At 41.2% G+C, this 19,752-nt stretch overlaps 2 protein-coding genes across 5 annotated transcripts in view; one reads left to right on the top strand and one right to left on the bottom strand.

The window, feature by feature from the left end:
* Positions 1-16,485, top strand: part of IST1 (IST1 factor associated with ESCRT-III) — a 30,236-nt gene extending 13,751 nt beyond the window's left edge. For 2 of the 4 annotated variants that reach the window (XM_036751194.1, XM_036751193.1), the window contains exons 2-10: positions 1,331-1,430; positions 2,288-2,468; positions 2,690-2,777; positions 3,088-3,171; positions 3,984-4,094; positions 4,954-5,163; positions 5,784-5,876; positions 6,900-6,948; positions 13,246-14,981. In XM_036751194.1, coding sequence (XP_036607089.1) covers positions 1,343-1,430; positions 2,288-2,468; positions 2,690-2,777; positions 3,088-3,171; positions 3,984-4,094; positions 4,954-5,163; positions 5,784-5,876; positions 6,900-6,948; positions 13,246-13,445 — 1,104 coding nt within the window. In that variant the 5' untranslated portion in view covers positions 1,331-1,342 and the 3' untranslated portion in view covers positions 13,446-14,981. Of the gene's footprint in view, positions 1-1,330; positions 1,431-2,287; positions 2,469-2,689; positions 2,778-3,087; positions 3,172-3,983; positions 4,095-4,953; positions 5,164-5,783; positions 5,877-6,899; positions 6,949-13,245 lie in introns of all 4 variants that reach the window. The other 2 variants (XM_036751192.1, XM_036751195.1) reach the window with 2 other exon arrangements.
* Positions 15,410-19,752, bottom strand: part of PKD1L3 (polycystin 1 like 3, transient receptor potential channel interacting) — a 50,974-nt gene continuing 46,631 nt past the window's right edge. Inside the window, exons 18-21 of the mRNA XM_036750072.1 lie at positions 18,786-18,996; positions 17,678-17,779; positions 15,923-16,054; positions 15,410-15,573 (exon numbers count right to left, since the gene is read on the bottom strand). Coding sequence (XP_036605967.1) covers positions 15,427-15,573; positions 15,923-16,054; positions 17,678-17,779; positions 18,786-18,996 — 592 coding nt within the window. The 3' untranslated portion in view covers positions 15,410-15,426. The remainder of the gene's footprint in view (positions 15,574-15,922; positions 16,055-17,677; positions 17,780-18,785; positions 18,997-19,752) is intronic.

The following is a 19,752-nucleotide window of genomic DNA, read 5'->3' as shown; positions in this document are numbered from 1 at the left end:
TCTCAGTTTGGCCTTTTTGCTAAAGAATATGCCAGGTGCAGCGTAGGTCTTTGAATGGCATTATTATAGCAAAAAGTGCCACCCTTCCCGCACTCCCCTCAAGTTCTCATAGGTGTTCAAATAGTTTTATTATGTTTTAGTGAATGGCTGTTTGGCAATTTACTTTTCTTTCCTCTCCCCTCATTTTGGCACTGTTGGAGTTCTGTTTGAAGAAATCAGTAGAGATGCTTTTATAACATAATTGATCATAGAATCATAAATATGAAATTAAAAGAGGGACCTTGGAGGCTGTCCAGTCCAAACTTCCCCCCTCCCCATTTTACAGATAAGGAAACTGAGGCCCAGGGAGAATCAAGTTACTTGTCCAAGATCACACAGGTAGTGAGCATCAGAGACAGGCCCAGTACTGCTTACTCCAGAGCCTGTGCTCTTTGTAATGTGTCCTGAGGATTGTGTTCTTTCTCTGAAGTCTGGTAGCTTTTGTTAATTTGTATGGTTAATTCTCATTTTGCCCGTCTTTTCTAACATTCTGTAGAGTTAGACAAAATGGGTTTTGCATGGGCTTTCCTTTTCTGCAGGAGGGAAGGGAATGAGGTTTGGTTACCTGTCATTGGAATAAATCAACATAGTTATCTATAGCTGCCCAAAACAAAACTTTCAGGAAGTCTCAAAAAATGTTCCATATTTACCTTATTGGTGTGAACATAGGTGGCACCTGCCCAAACATTGCTCCTTGTCTCCCCCTTTCCACACTCACTCAGTGTGACCAACAACCCTTGTTATTTTTAATGATATACATATGTCTGTTGGGGTTTTTTCCTTTTGAATTCCTTTTGACTCTCACTTTAGGGATTTGATGTTTGTACTAATAGTGTCATGTATCATCAAATATGATAGGAAACATAGAGGATATAAGTACAGCCAATGACATGTTGTATTATAGTAGGCACTGTAAAGAAAACCTCAGCCAACATTTTTACCTTAATGATGTAGCCTTTTTATATGTAATTTCTTGACATAGAAATTAAATTGCAGCAATTGTGTATTGAAAAAAAGTACTAATTTTGACTCAGTTTGTCCATTATTGTGTCAAAATCCATCCACCTATAACAGTAGGGGAAAAAACAGCAGACTCAAAGCTCTAGTACACTTGGCTTCTATTCCTAGCTCTGCTCTTAACTAGATGGATGGTCTTGAGCTTTAATTTCATTTGTACAATTTAAAGTTCTTTAATTCTGCGACTGAATTTGTGATTATTTAATTAGGATTTGACTTTCTGACCAAGCAGACTGCCTCTGAAAATCTCATGGCTCCTGTATTTTCCCCATAGGAAGTATAAATCATGCTGGGCTCTGGGTTCAAGGCTGAACGCTTAAGAGTCAACTTGCGCCTGGTCATAAATCGCCTCAAACTACTGGAAAAAAAGAAAAGTGAGTACTTTGGCTGGTATTTTTTTTGGTTTTCCCTTTTCTCAAGTTTTTCCACTGGATCCTGGCTATGGTTTTCAGGTAGGTTCCTCAGGCATTTTGCTTGCAGGTTGTATAAGAAATGTGTTAGGTATATAACTGAATCTCTGAATTTTAGGTTGTATGAACTAATAGCAAAGACAACTTAAAGCATAGTGTATTTTTAAAAAAGCAATCAGCCAGACAGCAAGCATTTATTAAGTGCCTGTCTACTATGTGCTGGGTACTGTGCTGGGTTCTGGACGTACAAAGAGAAAAATGATTTCTTGACCCTTAAGTTCTTCCCCAAACTGGAAATTTGGGGCTTATAAAGCATTAGAAATACATTGCACCTATCCCTAGCTTCGTAGAAGCAGCCACATAGAGGGATAAGCGTAGAGTCAGGAAGAGCTCAATTTCAATCCAGCCTTAGACACTTGGCAGTGTGATCCTGGGCAAGTCACTTAACTTCCATCCATCTCCGCTTCCTCATCTGCAGAATGAAGAGTAACAATAGCCCCACCTTCCAGGGCTGTTGTGAGAATAAAGCAAGATCATATTATAAATGTGAATGCTCAAAATAAATGAAGGGGCGTGTGTATGTATGAAAATATAGGCTTGTTATTGTTGTTATCAAAAGTAACCTTCCTAAGGAAACGGAATGAACCATAAACTGGGCTCAGGAACCTCAAGTGAGCTTTATTGGAGTGCTGCGTTAACTTCTGTGGGACTCACGTTCAGAGCTTTCATAGCACAGTCGGCAGATGCAGCGCCTCTTTCCTGACCATGGAAAAGCTTATTATCGATGTATGTGTAAAGAATATGTGTGGTTTATGTCATAGCGGAACTAGCCCAGAAAGCAAGGAAGGAGATTGCAGATTATCTAGCAGCGGGGAAGGATGAACGGGCTCGGATCCGTGTGGAGCATATCATTCGAGAAGATTACCTCGTGGAAGCCATGGAGATACTAGAACTCTACTGTGACCTTCTCTTAGCCCGATTTGGCCTGATCCAGTCCATGAAGTAAGACACGTTAAGCTCTCCTGGCATTTTGGCAGGAATGGGCATGGGTTTTATCCTTACATGGTTGTGTAGGGAAGCTGGCATGTCTTTATCCAAAGTCTGATAGACTGATCCCAAATGAAGTAGGCAAACTAGGGTATCCCTAAGAAACAGAAGAGAGTGAAGTTTCAAAGTTTAGAGCATTGAGTTATTGGGGTTTTTTTATTTTTATATTTTCTTAGAGAACTCGATTCTGGTCTGGCTGAATCTGTGTCAACATTGATCTGGGCTGCTCCTCGACTCCAGTCTGAAGTGGCTGAGTTGAAAATAGTGAGTACAGTTGATTTCAGTAATTTTTGTAATGCTTCAGAAAAATATTAACACATCTATCTATGTGTTTGCTGCCTATGTTTGGTTCGTGTGTGTGGTTGTGGATTATTATGATTTTTTTTTTGAGGGTGGGAGGGAAGTTGTACTTTTTTGCCATACTGTTTCTGAAAAAAATTTCTTGTTCTAGGACCTTATTTCACTGATTGGTAGAATATTTACTATGGAGTGGAGAAGAAAATGAGTTGTTCTTTTCTCCAGTTGTTCATTGAGTGGTTTCAGCATCTTTTCAATGTTCTCTTATTCTCTCTAGGTTGCGGATCAGCTTTGTGCCAAGTATAGCAAGGAATATGGCAAGCTATGTAGGACCAACCAGATTGGAACTGTGAATGACAGGGTAATGAGCATACTTGTAAAAAATAAAACAGGCAAGGTGGGCAGGATACTTTTGGCCTGCTGGGATTTTAGTAGGGCCCCCCCTGTAAGCCTGGATTAATGTAGAGTTGTACATTTCATTGTAGGAAAGGAGGGAAGGAGAAAAGGGAGGCAGCTTGCGATTACAGGTTGACTGTGCAGTCTTTTTGTCCCCTAGCTTTTTTGGGGCAGTGCTATCCTGGCTATGACTTTGGTGGTTTGTTATCTGATTCTGGTCCTATAGTGTTGACCCATTTTGTCACTATATTCAACATTTATTCAGCCACATGAAGCACCTACTGTAGTACACACTGGAGCTACAAAGAGCAGAATGATATCATCCTTGTCCTTAAGGAGCTGACTTCCACTACCTTCACTGGGATTGGAGAGGGAGTGGGGGGGGGAGGAAACTAATCCAAGTGTGTCAGCAACTTAAATACTTTACTTTCCCCCAGATCGGTCAAGCAGCCAGCATCTATTAAATGCCTACCATGTGCCAGTACGGTTCTGGTCATTGAGAATACAAAGACAAGAATGTGCCTAGGAAAAATGCTAATACCAGCTCTGCTACTAACTTAATTTGTGACTTTGGGAAAATAACTTATCTTCCCTTTGCCTGTTTTTCAACTAAAAACTGAGAAGATGAAAAACAGTGAACTCATTGATTGATTGGTGGTTGCTACAGACTTTGTCATGAACGCTAAACCCTTTTTGTGCTAGTGTGATCATAGGTGTCTTGGAATGAAAATGGGTGTGTATTTTTCCCAAGTGATCTCTGTTTTTTTTTTTCCTCAGCTAATGCACAAGTTGAGTGTGGAGGCTCCACCCAAAATTCTGGTAGAGAGATACCTGATTGAAATAGCCAAAAATTACAATGTTCCTTATGAACCTGACTCTGTTGTCATGGTGAGTACAATAGGTCCATGTACAATGGTGAGTACAATAGGTACAGAGGAGAGTGAGGGTCTCTCAGGAGGACCCTCTTCTCCAAATGACTGTATTTCCATGTGATGATTTATGTTCAGAGAAACTGATAATGCATGTAGGGATTAATTTCTTTTTTGTTGTTGTTGTTTTTGGAGGGGGGATGGCAGGGCAATTGGGGTTAAGGGACTTGCCCAAGGTCACACAGCTAGTAAGTGTGTCAAGTGTCTGAGGCCAGATTTGCACTCGGGTCCTTCTGATTCCAGGGCTGGTGCCCTGCGCCACCTAGCTGCCCCACATGTAGACATTAAACCTCCGCCTTTGCCTTGCTAGTGGTCTGTAGCAATAGTAGCAGCAGTATTTATGTAGTGCGTTAAGATTGCAAAGCACTCTACAAATGTTACTTCATATGAGCTCCACAATGACCCTGGAAGGAAGCTGCTGTTAATATCCTCATTTTAGAGATGAGGAAACTGAGGCAGAGACTAAGCGATTTGCCTAAGGTCACCCAGCTGGTCCTTGTCTGAGGCTGGATGTCACCTTGGGTCTTCCTGACTCCCAAGTCCAACACTGTCCACTGAGTCACTGAGTTGCTTCTGTGTGTGACCGTTGCCATCCTTGTGGTCGCTAGTGTGTAGCTCCAGTGAAGTCAGCGGGAAAAAACCACTTAAAAAATTACAAGGCAATACAGATCTTGGGTGGCATTATTGTGATTAACGTGACTGTTCTTTTGACTTTTAAGTGTGGACATTAATAAATCATGATTCCCCCGTGGGTTGTGAGATAGCCTCTGAGCCTCTGGGGCTGTGGCACAGTTACAATGGTTTTGCTCTCTCCTCAGGCAGAAGCTCCTCCTGGAGCTGACACAGATCTTATTGATGTTGGATTCACAGAAGATGTGAAAAAAGGTGGGCACGGAAGAGGAGGAGGAGGCGGTGGTGGATTCACAGCACCCGCTGGTCCTGATGGAGCAGTGCCCATGCCCATGCCCATGCCTATGCCCATGCCATCACCAGGTTCTCCTTTCTCATATCCACCTCCAAAGGGACCAGTGAGTATATATACATGACTTTTGGTATAAATCTTAAGAATAGAATGGGATGTTGGCAACTTTTGACAATCTGTAACTGAAGATTTGGAGAAGCAAAAATGTCCGATATTAAGTCTAGTGTAAACTTAGGAAGATAGATTTACCATTTTGACTAAGGGGCTATCTCTTGGTTCAGTTGTACATCACAAAGCAGCAAAATACGGGTCTACTGAAAAAAAAAAAAAAGATCTTTCATGTATGTCTCCGGTCATTGGGTCTCATCATGGAGGGGCTTTGTAGCTGTTTTCCATGTTTGGCAACAAGTCCTCAAGAACGCTTTTGCAGAGAAGGGCTGCTATGGAAGAGAATGGCTTTTACTGTTGGCAAAGGGTAGTCTTACCAGGAAGGCCTGATGAGTATTCTCTGGGGGAGGATGCAACAATTCGCTTGCATTTTTGATTCAGTCATTTGGATTAGCGGATGCTTATATCTTTAGGGCTATGTTAGGTATTTTTTTTTAGTAGGGCTCTTGATTTGTTGTTGGTTTTTTGTTTTTGTTTTTTGACCCAAACATGGAATCTTTCCTAGTTGGAAACTGAGGACAGTACTGTATCTATGATGTTGCTTTTCTCCTCTTACAGTCAGATTTCAATGGATTGCCAGTTGGGACTTACCAGCCTTTTTCCAATATCCATCCACCTCAGATACCAGCAACTCCCCCAACATACGAATCTGTAAGTGCCTGAGCCTCCTTTTATAAGCAGCAGCCGCAGAGAGAATTCCATGAAGAGGGCAGAGTAATTGTCACAGGGAAGGCACAGTTTCATTCAGCCCTTAGTACTAACATGGTTTCTGCTTTGGCACTTTTGTTATACCTTGGCACTACTTCTTACCTCCTGTGAAGTAGTGATGGTGGTGGTGCTTTGTTTCTCTGATTGATTTAGGAACAGGAGGATGTAAACTCCTAAGAAGGACCAAGTAAGATGCAATTATAACCAACCATTTCTTTGGATCAGATAGACAAAAATGTTCATGGAGCATGTGTACCTGATGATGTAGTTTTACAGTTGAAGCACTCAATACCACTTATTTATCTTCTCAGAAACCATATAAAGGGACATCTCTTAGAACATGAAGCAGTTGTAGCACCCTTGGTCCAGGTTATATCTCCCTAGCTTTCCACTAGCCCATGTTCATTGATACCAGTTTGAAGCATGTTTCTACCAAATTGTGTTACAGTAGAAAAAACCAACAACTTGGTTCATATGTTGAGGAATCCTGAGAGGGACATGCAGTATGAATTACTCACTTGAGAAAAGCTGCCTAGGCCTGCATGGGTTCTTGTCTTGATATTTTTTTCTGTGATTGGTTGGGTGTTCTCATTCTTGTTTTCAGCAGCCTTTTCTTGGGCTTTGGCCCGTGCATGTGCTGGAACATTGCCTGTGATTGTCTGGGGACAGTGGGGTGGAAGAACTTCATCTGTCTTCAGTAACATAGCACCTTCACCCTGGCATGGAGTAATGGAGCCCTGGAAACGATGTTAGGTTGAGAATTCTCTGGTTTTTTGCTTTGCTGTTAGTTGACTGAGTGTAACAGGAGGAAGGGATAGCAAAAGGATTCTAGGGGTCGGTAGCTCAATTTCTTTGAGGGCTTAAGAGTCTTTTGTCTGTGGTGAGCAGTTCAACCCTTGGTGTAAGCTGCTGCATATCTCTTGAGTAAATTTTTCCTCCATAGTAATAACACTTTCTCTGTTTCAGATTGATGATATTAATGCTGATAAGAATGTTCCTTCTGCACAGGTTGTTGGTAAGTACAGTGTAGTATCTCTTCTCACTCATTCTGTCCCCTAATCTTGAGTGTTTTTCTCTCTCCTAAAATGTTTATTGAGGTCTTGTGTTTTTATATCAGTCATTATCAGAAGTGTTTCTCAAAGCTTAATGCTCAGCCTTCTGCTCTTCTCTCTGTGCCGTCAGAATTATCTATTCTCATGGCTTTCCATCTGTGTCTTCTGCCTTTACCACAAATTCAGTATGTTCAAAACACTTCTATCCCCAAGGAGCGCAGCTTCCCCCCCCCCCCAGCAGAGTCACTTTTTCCTTATAATTCTTGGTGGTTTCACTATTAAAAATACATATGACACATTTATTTTTATCTTAAATGTTAGAATATTACAGCATGTCATGTTAATCAGTCAGTTTGTATGCATTTTTGAGAATGGCACATTATAGATTAGCAGAAATGCCCATTTTGAAATTTTCTTCTTCATCCTATACAACACATCTTCTACATAAATGATGACCAGTGTAACTTTAGTCTCAAATTTTTTTCATCATGCAATGATGCCTTTTAATTTTCCACTATAAACTCCCATTGCATTGAAGCTTTTCTTGTAACAAAACAACAGTTCAGGGGTACTAGCAAGCAAAATAACCTCATCTGAAGCTATGTGCAAATTCTGTAGCTGTAGTCTTTCACTTTGCTGAAAGTTGCAAAGTGTGCTTTGTCTTTTCTTTGGGATCAGGATTAGCCATTACAATAATCTGAGTTCAGCTACCTTTGAGTGTTATTTTTAATTGACCTACTGCTACAATTATGCTCCTCGTAACCTGGGCTTGAGATCTCAGTGTTAACTTGGATTAAACCCTTAAAATTAGCCAAAGGAAAGTTTTAAACTACATTTAGGGTTAGATTATCTCCGTCCTTCAGTTATTAGATCTAATCAGGTACCATCAAATCCTTGCTTTTTATTCCCATTTCCTTCACCATATTCAAGATCTTTTTTTTTAAATTAACTTTTTTTCCCTTTAATTTAATTTATTTAATATATTTAGTTTTCAGCATTGATTTTCACAAGAGTTTGAATTACAAATTTTCTCCCCATTTCTACCTTCCCCCCCACTCCAAGATGGAGTATATTCTGGTTGCCCTGTTCCCCGGTCAGCCCTCCCTTCTGTCACCCCACTCCCCTCCCATCCCCCTTTCCCTTCTTCTCTTATAGGGTAAGATAAATTTCTATGCCCCATTTCCTGTGTATCTTATTTCCTAGTTGCATGCAAAAACTTTTTTTTTGAACATCTGTTTTTAAAACTTCGAGTTCCAAATTCTCTCCCCTCTTCCCTTCCCTCCCTAAGAAGTCAAACAATTCAACATAGGCCGCATGCGTATCATTATGTATAACCCTTCCACAATACTCATGTTATGAAAGACTAACTATATTTTGCTCCTTCCTAACCTATCCCCCTTTATCCAATTTTCTCCCTTGACCCTGTCGCTTTTTGAAAGTGTTTGTTTTTGATTACCTCCTCCCCCATCTGCCCTCCCTTCTATCATCCCCCCTTTCTGTTTATCTTCTTCCTCCTTCTTTCCTGTGGGGTAAGATACCCAATTGAGTGTGTATGGTATTCCCTCCTCAGGTCAAATCTGATGGGAGCAAGATTCACTCACTCCCTCTCACCTGCCTTCTCTTCTCTTCCTACAGAACTGCTTCTTCTTGCCACTTTTATGTCAGATAATTTACCCCATTCTATCTCTCCCTTTCTCCCTCTCTCAATATATTCCTCTCTCATCCCTTAATTTGATTTTATTTCTTTTAGATATCATCCCTTCATCTTCAGCTTACCCTGTGCCCTCTCTTTCTCTCTCTCTCTATATATATATACACATACATATATACACACATACACCCACACACACATACACACGCACACACGCACACACATGCATATTCCCTTCAGCTACCCTAATACTGAGGTCTCATGAATCATACACATCATCTTTCCATGTGGGAATGTAAACAAAACAGTTCAACTTTAGTAAGTCCCTTGCAATTTCTTTTTGTTGATTACCTTTTCATGCTTCTCTTGATTCTTGTATTAGAAAGTCAAATTTTCTATTCAGCTCTGGTCTTTTCACTGAGAAAGCTTGAAAAAGTCCTCTGTTTTATTGAAAATCCATAGTTTGTCTTGGAGCATGATACTCAGTTATGCTGGGTAGGCGATTCTTGGTTTTAATACTAGCTCCATTGACTTCCGGAATATCATATTCCAAGCCCTTTGATCTCTTAATGTAGAAGCTGCTAGATCTTGGGTTATTCTGATTGTGTTTCCACAATACTCAGATTGTTTCTTTCTGGATGCTTGAAGTATTTTCTCCTTGATCTGGGAGCTCTGGAATTTGGCGACAATATTCCTAGGAGATTTCTTTTTGGGATCTATTTGAGGAGGCGATCGGTGGATTCTTTCAATTTCTATTTTGCCCTGTGGCTCTAGAATATCAGGGCAGTTCTCCTTGATAATTTCTTGAAAGATGATATCTAGGCTCTTTTTTTGATTGTGGCTTTCAGGTAGTCCAATAATTTTTAAATTATCTCTCCTGGATCTATTTTCCAGGTCAGTGGTTTTTCCAATGAGATATTTCACATTGTCTTTCACTTTTTCATTCCTTTGGTTCTGTTTTATAATATCTTGATTTCTCATCAAGTCATTAGCTTCCACTTGCTCCAATCTAATTTTGAAGGTAGTATTTTCTTCAGTGGTCTTTTGGACCTCCTTTTCCATTTGGCTAATTCTGCCTTTCAAGGCATTCTTCTCCTCCTTGGCTTTTTGGAGCTCTTTTGCCATTTGAGTTAGTTTATTTTTTAAGGTGTCGTTTTCTTCAGTATATTTTTCAGTATTTTTTTGGGTCTCCTTTAGCAAGTCATTGACTTGTTTTTCATGGTTTTCTCGCATCCTTCTCATTTCTCTTCCCAATTTTTCCTCTACTTCTCTAAGTTGCTTTTCCAAATCCTTTTTGAGCTCTTCCATGGCCTGAGACCAGTTCATGTTTTTCTTGGAGGCTTTTGTTGTAGGCTCTTTGACTTTGTTGACTTCTTCTGGCTGTATGTTTTGGTCTTCTTTGTCACCAAAGAAAGATTCCAAAGTCTGAGACTGAATCTGGGTGCGTTTGCGCTGCCTGGCCATGTTCCCAGCCAACTTACTTGACCCTTGAGTTTTTCAGGGGGCTATGACTGCTTGTAGAGTAAAGAGTACTATGTACCAAGCTTGAGGGGATGTGCTGCCACACCAACACTCCTCCTTCCCCAAGAACCCCCAACCCGGACTGGACTAAGATCTTCAGCAGGCTGTGCACTCCTGCTCTGATCTGCCACTTAATTCTTCCCACCAGGTGGGCTTGGGGCCAGAAGCAACTGCAGCTGTAGTTCTATAGCTGCCCCACCTCCGCTGCCCCTGGGGCAGTGGCCGAACCGCAAACTCCTTTCACCCTGTCCCCCCGCAGCTTTTCCCACTAACCTTCTCTGTTGTCTTTGGTGTTTGTGGGTTGAGAAGTCTGGTAACTGCTGCAGCTCACTGATTCAGGGCGCTGGGGCCTGTTCCACCCGGCTCCTGGACTGGTTGGTCCGCGCCACCCACACTGGGCTCTGCTCCGCTCTGCTCCCAGCTCCGTGCGGGATAGACCTTACCCAGAGACCATCTAGGCTGTCCTGGGCTGGAGCCCTGCTTCCTTCTGCTATTTTGTGGATTCTGCAGTTCTAGAATTGGTTCAGAGCCATTTTTTATAGGTTTTTGGAGGGACTTGGCAGGGAGCTCATGCTAGTCCCTGCTTTCCAGCTGCCATCTTGGCTCCTTCAAGATCTTCATTTCCACCTCAAGGTTTCTTTGGCAGTTTTCTAGTGAGCCTCTGCACTCTGGTGTCTCTCTATCACTTACTTATCATTCTTAATGTCAGCCTAGCTCCCATGAATTTCCTTAATCTAGCCCCATCTTTTTTCTAACTTTATTTTCTCCTATTTCCCATTCTTCTTGGTTCCACAAACACATCATGCTTCATTTCTGCCTTTCCTCTCTTTGTTCCCCTAGTTCTTTCTTCTGTGTTAGCAAATCCATTTACTTTGGCTCTTACTGAACTCTGCTGCCACTAAAACTCTTACAGAACTTAATCCGTGCCACACAGTCAGTGGAATTGGAAGGCCAAGGTTCAAATCCTGCCTTAGACACTTAGTAGCTGTGATAACCTGGCCATGTCACTTTACTTGTTAGAGCGTCAGTTTCCTCATATATGAAATGGGGATAATAATACTTGCAATATTAACCTCACAGGCATGTTGTGAGGACAGTACTTTGTGTCCTTCTCTTTAAGCTTTGCACATGTGAGCTATTATTATTTATTTTCTTGAGGTCACTAGTCCATGTATAACTAGATTGTAAGCTTCTTGGAGGCAGGGCCATGTATGACCATGCTACTGTTAACCCCTAGCATAGGGCTGAGAACATACTCAGGAAATTGGTGATTGATTGACAGTGGAACTGAGGCCTTTAGAATTTCGGGATCTTTGGTTCCTGATGGAATTTTTTTTTCTTTCTAAGACTTGAATTTGAAAAATAACCTCAAAATAAAAGAAAAATAATCTGAGCTGGAAACTGTTTTGCAGGAAGAAAACTGGCAGAGAACCACCCCCACCCCCTACTAGAAATACTGGTTAAGAAGTTTCACACTAGGAATTATCATTTTAAAATGTGACCATTTTCACAGTACGAAGCAGTTGAGTTAAAATGAAGGTATAATTATCAGGGTTTTTCTTAGAAGGTGTAAATATGAACTCTTAGGAGGCGAGTAGAGAGAGACTGGGGCTATGTTTCCCTTTTACAGGAGACTCTCAGTGAGGAACTCCCTCTCTCTGTGTCAGTCTGCACTTTCTTTGCAAGTGGCAATTTTAGGATTAATGTGGGGCCCTGGACCTGTCCAGGGTCATCTCGCCATTGTGTGCCAGTGGCAGACTTGAACCAGGCCGCCTGTAGTTCAGATCCAGCTCTTCCCTGTTGTGTATGCCATTCTGCTTCTCACAGGTCAAATGCTTAGCAGCAAATGCAACTATAGAATCACTAAACGTCCGAATTACAAGGGAACCTTAGAAATTATCTGGTCCACCCGAGTTCCAAGCCCTTTAACAGCGTTCTCAACAACTAAAACCAAAGAAAAGTGATACGAAATTTGGAATTAGCCAAAGGAAAATTTTAAGCTAAATTTAGTATTAGAACATGATTAGCATTGTCTTTACATGTAACTGGGGAAAAATAAAATAATAAAAAAGAACAGAATTAGAAAATATCTTTGCCCTCAAAGATTTTAGCAATTCCTGTAATTAAAATTTTAAATTAAAGAAATTTCCCCCACACAGGCTTACTGGTGTATGTATGTCTCTTGTCTGAAAATCAGTCTAGTTAAATATCCCCATAAAACAAAAAAGATTCTAAGTCCTAGTCGGTACAGTGCTTAGAGCAGCACTTGTCACAATGAGCCCTTTGGAATTGGCCATGTTATGATTTGACCTATGCAGAAGAGTAATATGAATATAGATCCCATTGTCTGGCTGTCATGTTAGACTATGACTTTCCTTTGACCTTTCCTTCTTTATGAACCCCGCCCCCCCCCCCCCCCCCGATTAGACCATAATTACAAAAATGTTATTACTTTGGGACATTTAATTCCTCATAGGATTACATTTTTCTGCTTGTTTTTTTTTTAAAGTATATTCCCTAATGGGCCTGGTGATGGACTGGACTGATATGTCCGGACTGAGTCTGCCTATTTTCTGAGAACCATCATAGCTAAATTTAGAGAGGCTTATCACTAGGTTGGTTACAAAGTGATGGATTTGGGGGTCATGACAGTTTTCAAGTTGTTGTCATTTTTGTTGATGGGAGAAAGGAATAGTAGGCACACTGATAAATTATAGATAAAGTATTCAAATAAGTTTAGACTTGTGTTTTTTTTTCACTTATGTTTTAATAAAACTAATCATTTTGGATTAAAGTTGGCTGTGTATTTTCAGGGAACACAGAAATGAAATCTTTAATCAGTCTGGAAGACTTAAACAACCTGAGCTTTTGAGGCAGAATAGTATAGGAGAAAAAACACTCAGTTGGGACTCAAGAAACTGGGTCCATACTTCTGCTGCCCACTGGCTGTATGACCTAAGCATATCACTTCTCTGAGCTCTGGTTTCTTCATTTTTTTTGAAATGAGAGGATTAAATCAACATTCTTTAATTCTATAAATGGAAAGCTTATCAGGCATTTGTAACTCTTTGTTATTGTAATTAATTAGGTCCTGGCCCCAAGCCAGAAGCTCCTGCAAGACCCACCTTGAAAACTACAGATACCTTTGACAACTTTGTGTTGCCTGAATTGCCATCTGTCCCCGATACACTACCAACTACATCTGCTGGTGCCAACACCTCAGCATCTGAGGATATTGACTTTGATGATCTCTCCCGGAGATTTGAAGAGCTGAAAAAGAAAACATAGACCTTTTTTGGCTGTACCGCTCCAAGATTTGGGAGTTGAAACTGAGCAGTTCTCTTCTTGTAATGAAGATTCCCATAGAATTCTGTTTCCTGTATTAACGAATGCTCTCCTTCTCTTGAACTCTCTTCCTGCTGTATCAAATTCTGCTGCTTTCCAGCTCTTCATGACTTCAGGAGGCTAACTATTGGGGATCCTACAAGAACAATAGAGGAGCGACTCCTGCAGGTGTGGGTTGTTCCTTCAAATACACTTTTTCCATCCCTTTAGTGTGGTTACAGATTTTGTCCTTGGCTATTTTGAAGCAACTCCATAGGGGAAAAGAAAGGTGAAGGAAAACACTGTGGGAGAGTCAAGGTTTGCTGGACCATGGGGAAGAGGGTAGGATGAGACTTTTCATCCCTGGCCTAGGGCCCAAACTCAGAAGCCCCTTTGTAAAGGGGTATTTCTGTGGGTGAGAATTAGGGGCAAGGTGAATATTTCTCACTTTCTCAGAAGTGGAGGATAAGATATGGGAACTACAGCAATAGTTGCTTGAAGCTGGGCAATTTCATTGCATATATCCTGTTCCTGGCTGCGGGATGCTCTTGCACCTGGATCCAGTTGGAAAGGTTTTCTGGAAAGTTGATGGCCTCTCTTAGTTCTGCTGGATTCTCAGGGAGCCCTCCATGGCCTTTTACCACTTTAGTTTGAGTGTTGAGTTTCTGTTTCGTGAGGGATCAGCGCTACAGTTTCCTGCTTCTTCCCATAGTGTGTTCTGTTGAAAGTCGTTTGTCTTTTCTTCTTGAGTGTACCACCGGCACCTGAATGACAGTTTATAGGGGAGGCAGAAAATGCCTCTTCAAGGCTTCTGGCTGCCTTAATACAAGCATTGAAGTCTCTCCTAGTGAGTGAGCTGGAAAGTCCACTGTGAAGAAGAGGGGAATCTTTTTATTTGAATACTTTAAGATGATGTGGAAGCTTAAAAAATTTAGTCAAAAAAAACTTTATTGGTGCCCAAATGAGTGTAGTAGTTCTCTTCTTTCCCTGGATAGATGGATGGAGATTGACATTCTGATTCTTCACTTCTCCTTGGTCCTTTTAGCTAGCACCCCCCTCCCTAGCAGGAAGGCCTTCTGTATCAGTGATGTGGCTAGTCTTCTTTTCTCTGTAATGTATCTGTACAGCAGTTTCAAACAGCTTTTCTTTAATTTTTGGATTGATTTGTATCATGGAGATTAGTAGTTCCTAATAAAGGTAAAGATTCAATGCCCTGTTTTGCTACCACTTGGCTAGAAAGTGAAGGTATCAGTAAGGGGCATTGGGAATAGAGAGCCTTAGTGACTGTACATAAAGGGTTGTCTAAACCAGCGACCTGTGGAAGCACACCAGGCAGTCCTAATGCCAGTCCTGCAGATCTTTAGCTTTTAGTTACTTTAAATGTTTAAGTTAAATAGTTTGGGGTGGGTTGTATTTAATCACAGATAATAACTTTGAATTATTTCCTGGGTTCATAATAAACTGAACCTCTTGTTAGTGCCTTTGTCTTGCAGAAAAAAATCTGTTTGATATTAAGATCAGTTCTCTCGCACACATTGCATGGAACATGGCTTCATCCTGACATATTACCACCACAGTCACTTTGTAAATGTGGGCAGTAGGATTCTAAACTAGCCATGCAGAGAGAGTGCTGGGTGGTTCTGCTTACCTTCTCTACCTCACTGGCAGTGGGACTGACAGTACTCTGAGATTGGTCTGTCCAGGGCCTTTGCTGGCATGCACCTCAGCCATGTCAGGACCACGAAGAATACCTGACTACATGTAAATGGGACACACTGCTGAGGTGACTTTAATTCTTCACTGAATCTTACAGAGTTAAGTTTAAAATAAGAATGGGTACATGCATCTGTCATTCCCCAGGCCATGCCATGCAAAAATAAATACCACTGGGATGCTTAACATTAATCAGCCATGATAGGAAAGCCAAGGATAGGGAGTGGGAAAGTCAAGCTGGTTCATTCTCTGAAGCTTCCATGTTGGTGCCTGCTGCTGCTGGGTCTGTTTGCTCTGGCAGTGCTTCCTTTTGAGGTCTCCGTATTCCTAACAAATTGGAGAGTTTTTTCAGCAGAATTTCTGTAAGTGGTGCTTCTCTCTGTGCCTAGTCGTGGAGGAAAGGAGGATCAAAGTGAGACAAAACTTGAAACAGTTGCTAGAGGCAGAGCAAAAGGAACAGTGCGGATGCAGAACTTTTATCTTAATTTGCTGCCAGAAAGGTAATTACTGCTGTTACTTAATAGTTAAGTGCCAGCAATGTGCTGGGGACTGTATGAGGAGCATAGAACTAAGTGTCATTCTACAAATAGGAAAGTGGCTCACGGAGCTCTCTGTTGACTAGCAAAGGAGGCTAGTGGTGCTGAGTATGCTGCATTCATTCTTTGCTTCAGTGATACTGAGTCTTCATACAGCTGATGTTAAACCCACTGAGCTGGGGGATTACCTACCGTAATGGACTTTCTCTCCTTGCAGAAGGTCAGCATAATTGCAGAAGCAAAAAGGTTAGTGATCACAAGCACTAACAAAATGACACTGGTGATGATAAGAAAGGAGCCCAGGACTGGGTCTAAGTTGACAACCTAGAAAGGTAATAGAAACAAACCCTGAGCAATATGTGTAAATACTGATGAGATTTTACTTCTGGTTCCAGAAAACATTCATAAAAAGCATCTGCAAATTTAGAAAAGAAGGAGAAGAGTTATTACTGGAAGGTATTAGACAAGTGAAACAGTTGATTTATTTAAGGGTGTAATGCCATTATATGCTTCATTTAACATAAGGAATGGATGAATTATAATAAAATGTAAATTATTTAGCTCCTCTTTTTTATGTAGGTGACCTTAGAAAAAATGTGTCCAAACTCTGGAAGGGTATATACATGTTCATTTTTAAGGAATAAGAGGATCACATTTAATGAATACGTAAACACTAGAAATAAAACTGTCCATAACACACTCAGAAACCTCTAACTTAAATAAAAATGTAACAGGTTTTCAAAGATAACTGTATAGCCTTTTATCTTAGCATGGTTTTTTTTACTTCCTTCTGAAATTGTTTCATTCTTGCAGAAAAATCCTTGGTTTGGTATCACTTTTTGGTTTTCAGGATTGAGATCATCCATTTCTCTGATTGAGAAGCTGACTAGAGCGATGGCCATAGTGTTGTTCTTTTTATTTAATTCTACTTCCTAGTACTCACTTCTTTACTGCTTTTTCAAAAGTTGCTAGACTGCAGACCAATCCCAGCATAAATGCTACTGTCACTCACTTGTTTTTTGAAAAACATTGGATATAGCAAAATTTCAAGACAACCAAAGTCACAGAGCTAGTTGTAGTAGGAGTTTATGTGTATCTCTAGCTAAGGAGATTTACAAATGATCTTTAGTCTCATTGCCCCTTCAAGTTGTAGAGTTCTAAAGGACTTAAAAACAAATTTGAAGGAGCTAAAAACGGATGTCAGGACCATAACAGACAAAATCCCTGTTCTGATTGAATTACCTGAGAGTTTGAGAGATCTGAAACATTGCCAGAGGGAGCTGCATTCTAGCAGCTAGACATCTCCCTGGATTTTGGGGTGATGCCATCTTCTAAGATCAAAGATGTATGTCATCCTCGCACCTTCTAACAGTATCTCTTAGATGTTTATACTCTGACAGTTAAAGGGGTTTCCTAATTTGAATTAAACTTTAGACTTTCGTTTCTTAACAGTTTATAGGCAACACAAGTCTTTGGCCTTTCACCTTTCCTGAAGATAATTCCTGTCTTCCTGAAATGAGGATTTGCCAACAACAATAAAGAAATAGTGCTGTTCTTCCTAGAATTATGTTTAATGGTACTCTTGTGCTTCTTGATAATTTTTAGGTTTTTCCTTTTAGTTTCACATTTTCAAAGAGACATTGAGAAAAGAGTCAGAACTCCTTAGGGTCACCATTGCTAGATGCTTAAAGAATATGGGATTTAGATTTATGTCTCAGAAGTTTAAGAACAATGTCCTTTGACAACTAATTGTGACAAGGACAAAAAGTAAGGGGTAAAAACGGGTCCTGTAAGAGTAAAGATTTCTAAAAGGAATAATCAACCACTTAGGATCTGGCCATTGTGATCACTGTAAGGCTTAAGGGAAGTCTGTCCATTGGGAGCTCTTCCCATCTGTAGCTCCTTGTTAGAGGCATTTAGAGGGGACCATACAGCAAGGGTTCTCACCTCGTGGTAGTCAAAGATCCCCATCAGAAGACCAACAATAGTTACAGCCGAGTTGAAAAAGGTTCTGTAGTCAGAGATGCTCCATCCAAAAACAATGTTGAACTGTGTAAGGGGAAATGCCAGTGAGAGCAGGAATGGCCGTCCAGTACAATTTCTATGCACTTGGAGGGCCAGCTGTGGAGATGGTCCTAGCAGCTTAGATTTAGGTCATCTGTTCCAGCCCCTTCAACTTTACTGTGGAGGAAACTTGCCTGGATCACGTGAGTGTCAAAGCCTTGATGATGATGATGATGATAATGATAGTGTATGGCTGTAGAGCACCTACTATGTGCCAGGGCACTGTTCTGTACACAAGTATGATCTTCTTAGATCTTTAGAATAACCTTGTGAAGTAGGTGCTACTTATCTCCATTTTACATTTGAAGGAACTGAGGCAGACCTCAGACCTGGGGTCAAACTACTAGGAAGTGTCTGAGACCACCTTTGCCCTCGAATCTTCCTGACCTGGGTGGGCCTAGCAATGTCTGCATCACCTCGATGCCTCCTGCATCCTTTCCTCCACGCTACTACTCTGCATCTCCTCTAGGGGACCAAGAGAAATGCTTTGTTATCAAAGGCTATTAAAAACATACCAAGGTCACTTGCTCTGGAGTTGGAGGACCTCCTTTCATGTCTAACTCTAGTGGTGGCGGTGTTGACTTTGGGCAGGCATTAACCTTCTCTGGGCCTCAGTTTCTTCATCTGAAAAATGTGGGGCTGGACCAGAAGGCCCCTGAGGTCCCTTTCAGCTCTAGGTCCCACAGTATGATCCTATGAATCCCTTGCATTCAGCAGCACTTAATGCTTTGCAGAGCCCCTTCATATCCATTAACTTCGATCCTTGGCATCTCAGTGCTATAGGTATTTTCTCCATTTTACACGTGAGAAAATTAATGTGGAGAAAAGTAAAGTGCAGATACTGCTAGTTAGTGAGCCCTTTGGCTGAAACCTGGTCTTGTGATTCTAAGCTGAGTATTTTCCCTGCAATGCTGTCCTGACATCTGTGACATAAGGGTTTTAGCCACTGTTTGCCAACATGTCAGGAGGGAAACACATCAGTGTGGCTTACAGCCATGGAGTAGCCTGTCAGGAGGATCAGAATGATCAGCAAGAAGCCAGCCACTTCATCCCAAGCTCTCTTCAGTGTCGTGCTGATGATCTGGAGTCTGGGGTTGAGCCGAAGCAGGCTCCAGAGCCGAATGGTTGACAGCAAGACCAGGAGGCCAAGGAGGTAAGTGAGAGCACAGGTCACTTGTACAATTTCATGGAAGCTGATGAATCTATCAAGAAAGTCTGGCTATTAGTCATCACCACTAATGAATCAACACTGTCGTTTCTTTGGCAATAAATATCTGTAAGTTTGATAACTTGATGTGCAAGTCTTTACATTGCTCAGTTTTCCTATAATAAGATTTAGTGGTAACTTGACCTAGGGGGTGAATGGGTGGTTGTCATTGGATGTGATGGGGGAGATGTGCTTGAGACAGTCCCAAGGCTAGTCTCTACTCAGAATTTAGGGATCAGGTCAGTCCCATCTCTTGTGTGAACATGAGCAAAATCTCAGTGGCAGAGACCTTTTTCCGTGAGGTGTCAGCATGAGAGGCTGAACTCTTGTCTAGTGCCCTACTACTAACCTATTGCCTGGCCAGTGACAACCAAACCTGGGATTGGGAGATTCAGCAGTGATAGCAATAGAGATACACAGGACAGATTTGTGTGGGGAATGAGGTGCTTGCTAAAAAATTTTCTTCGGTGTAAGATATTTTTGCTTTAGAGAAGCCTGGTACGGGCTATCTCTTAATCAACTTTTCTTCTCTCACCCACCTTTCCCCTTCCTTACCCTCTATATATTTACTTTTGTGGAATCTATGGGATCAGGGAGTCTGTAGCCCTCAGTTTCCTAAAATTCACAATTTAGAAGTTGGACTTAATATCCTCTGAGTTTTCCCCCAACTTCCAAATCTGTGATCATATAATGATGCCTAAATATACCTACCTGACTTGCCTAGTGAGGTCTGGTCCCCAAAGAAAGTTAG

The sequence above is a fragment of the Trichosurus vulpecula genome, chromosome 3 (assembly GCF_011100635.1).
Source record: "Trichosurus vulpecula isolate mTriVul1 chromosome 3, mTriVul1.pri, whole genome shotgun sequence".
In the NCBI taxonomy this organism is placed as follows: Eukaryota; Metazoa; Chordata; class Mammalia; order Diprotodontia; family Phalangeridae; genus Trichosurus; species Trichosurus vulpecula.
The sequence above is the reverse complement of the archived record's forward strand: the minus strand, read 5'-3'. Positions and strand labels throughout refer to the sequence as shown.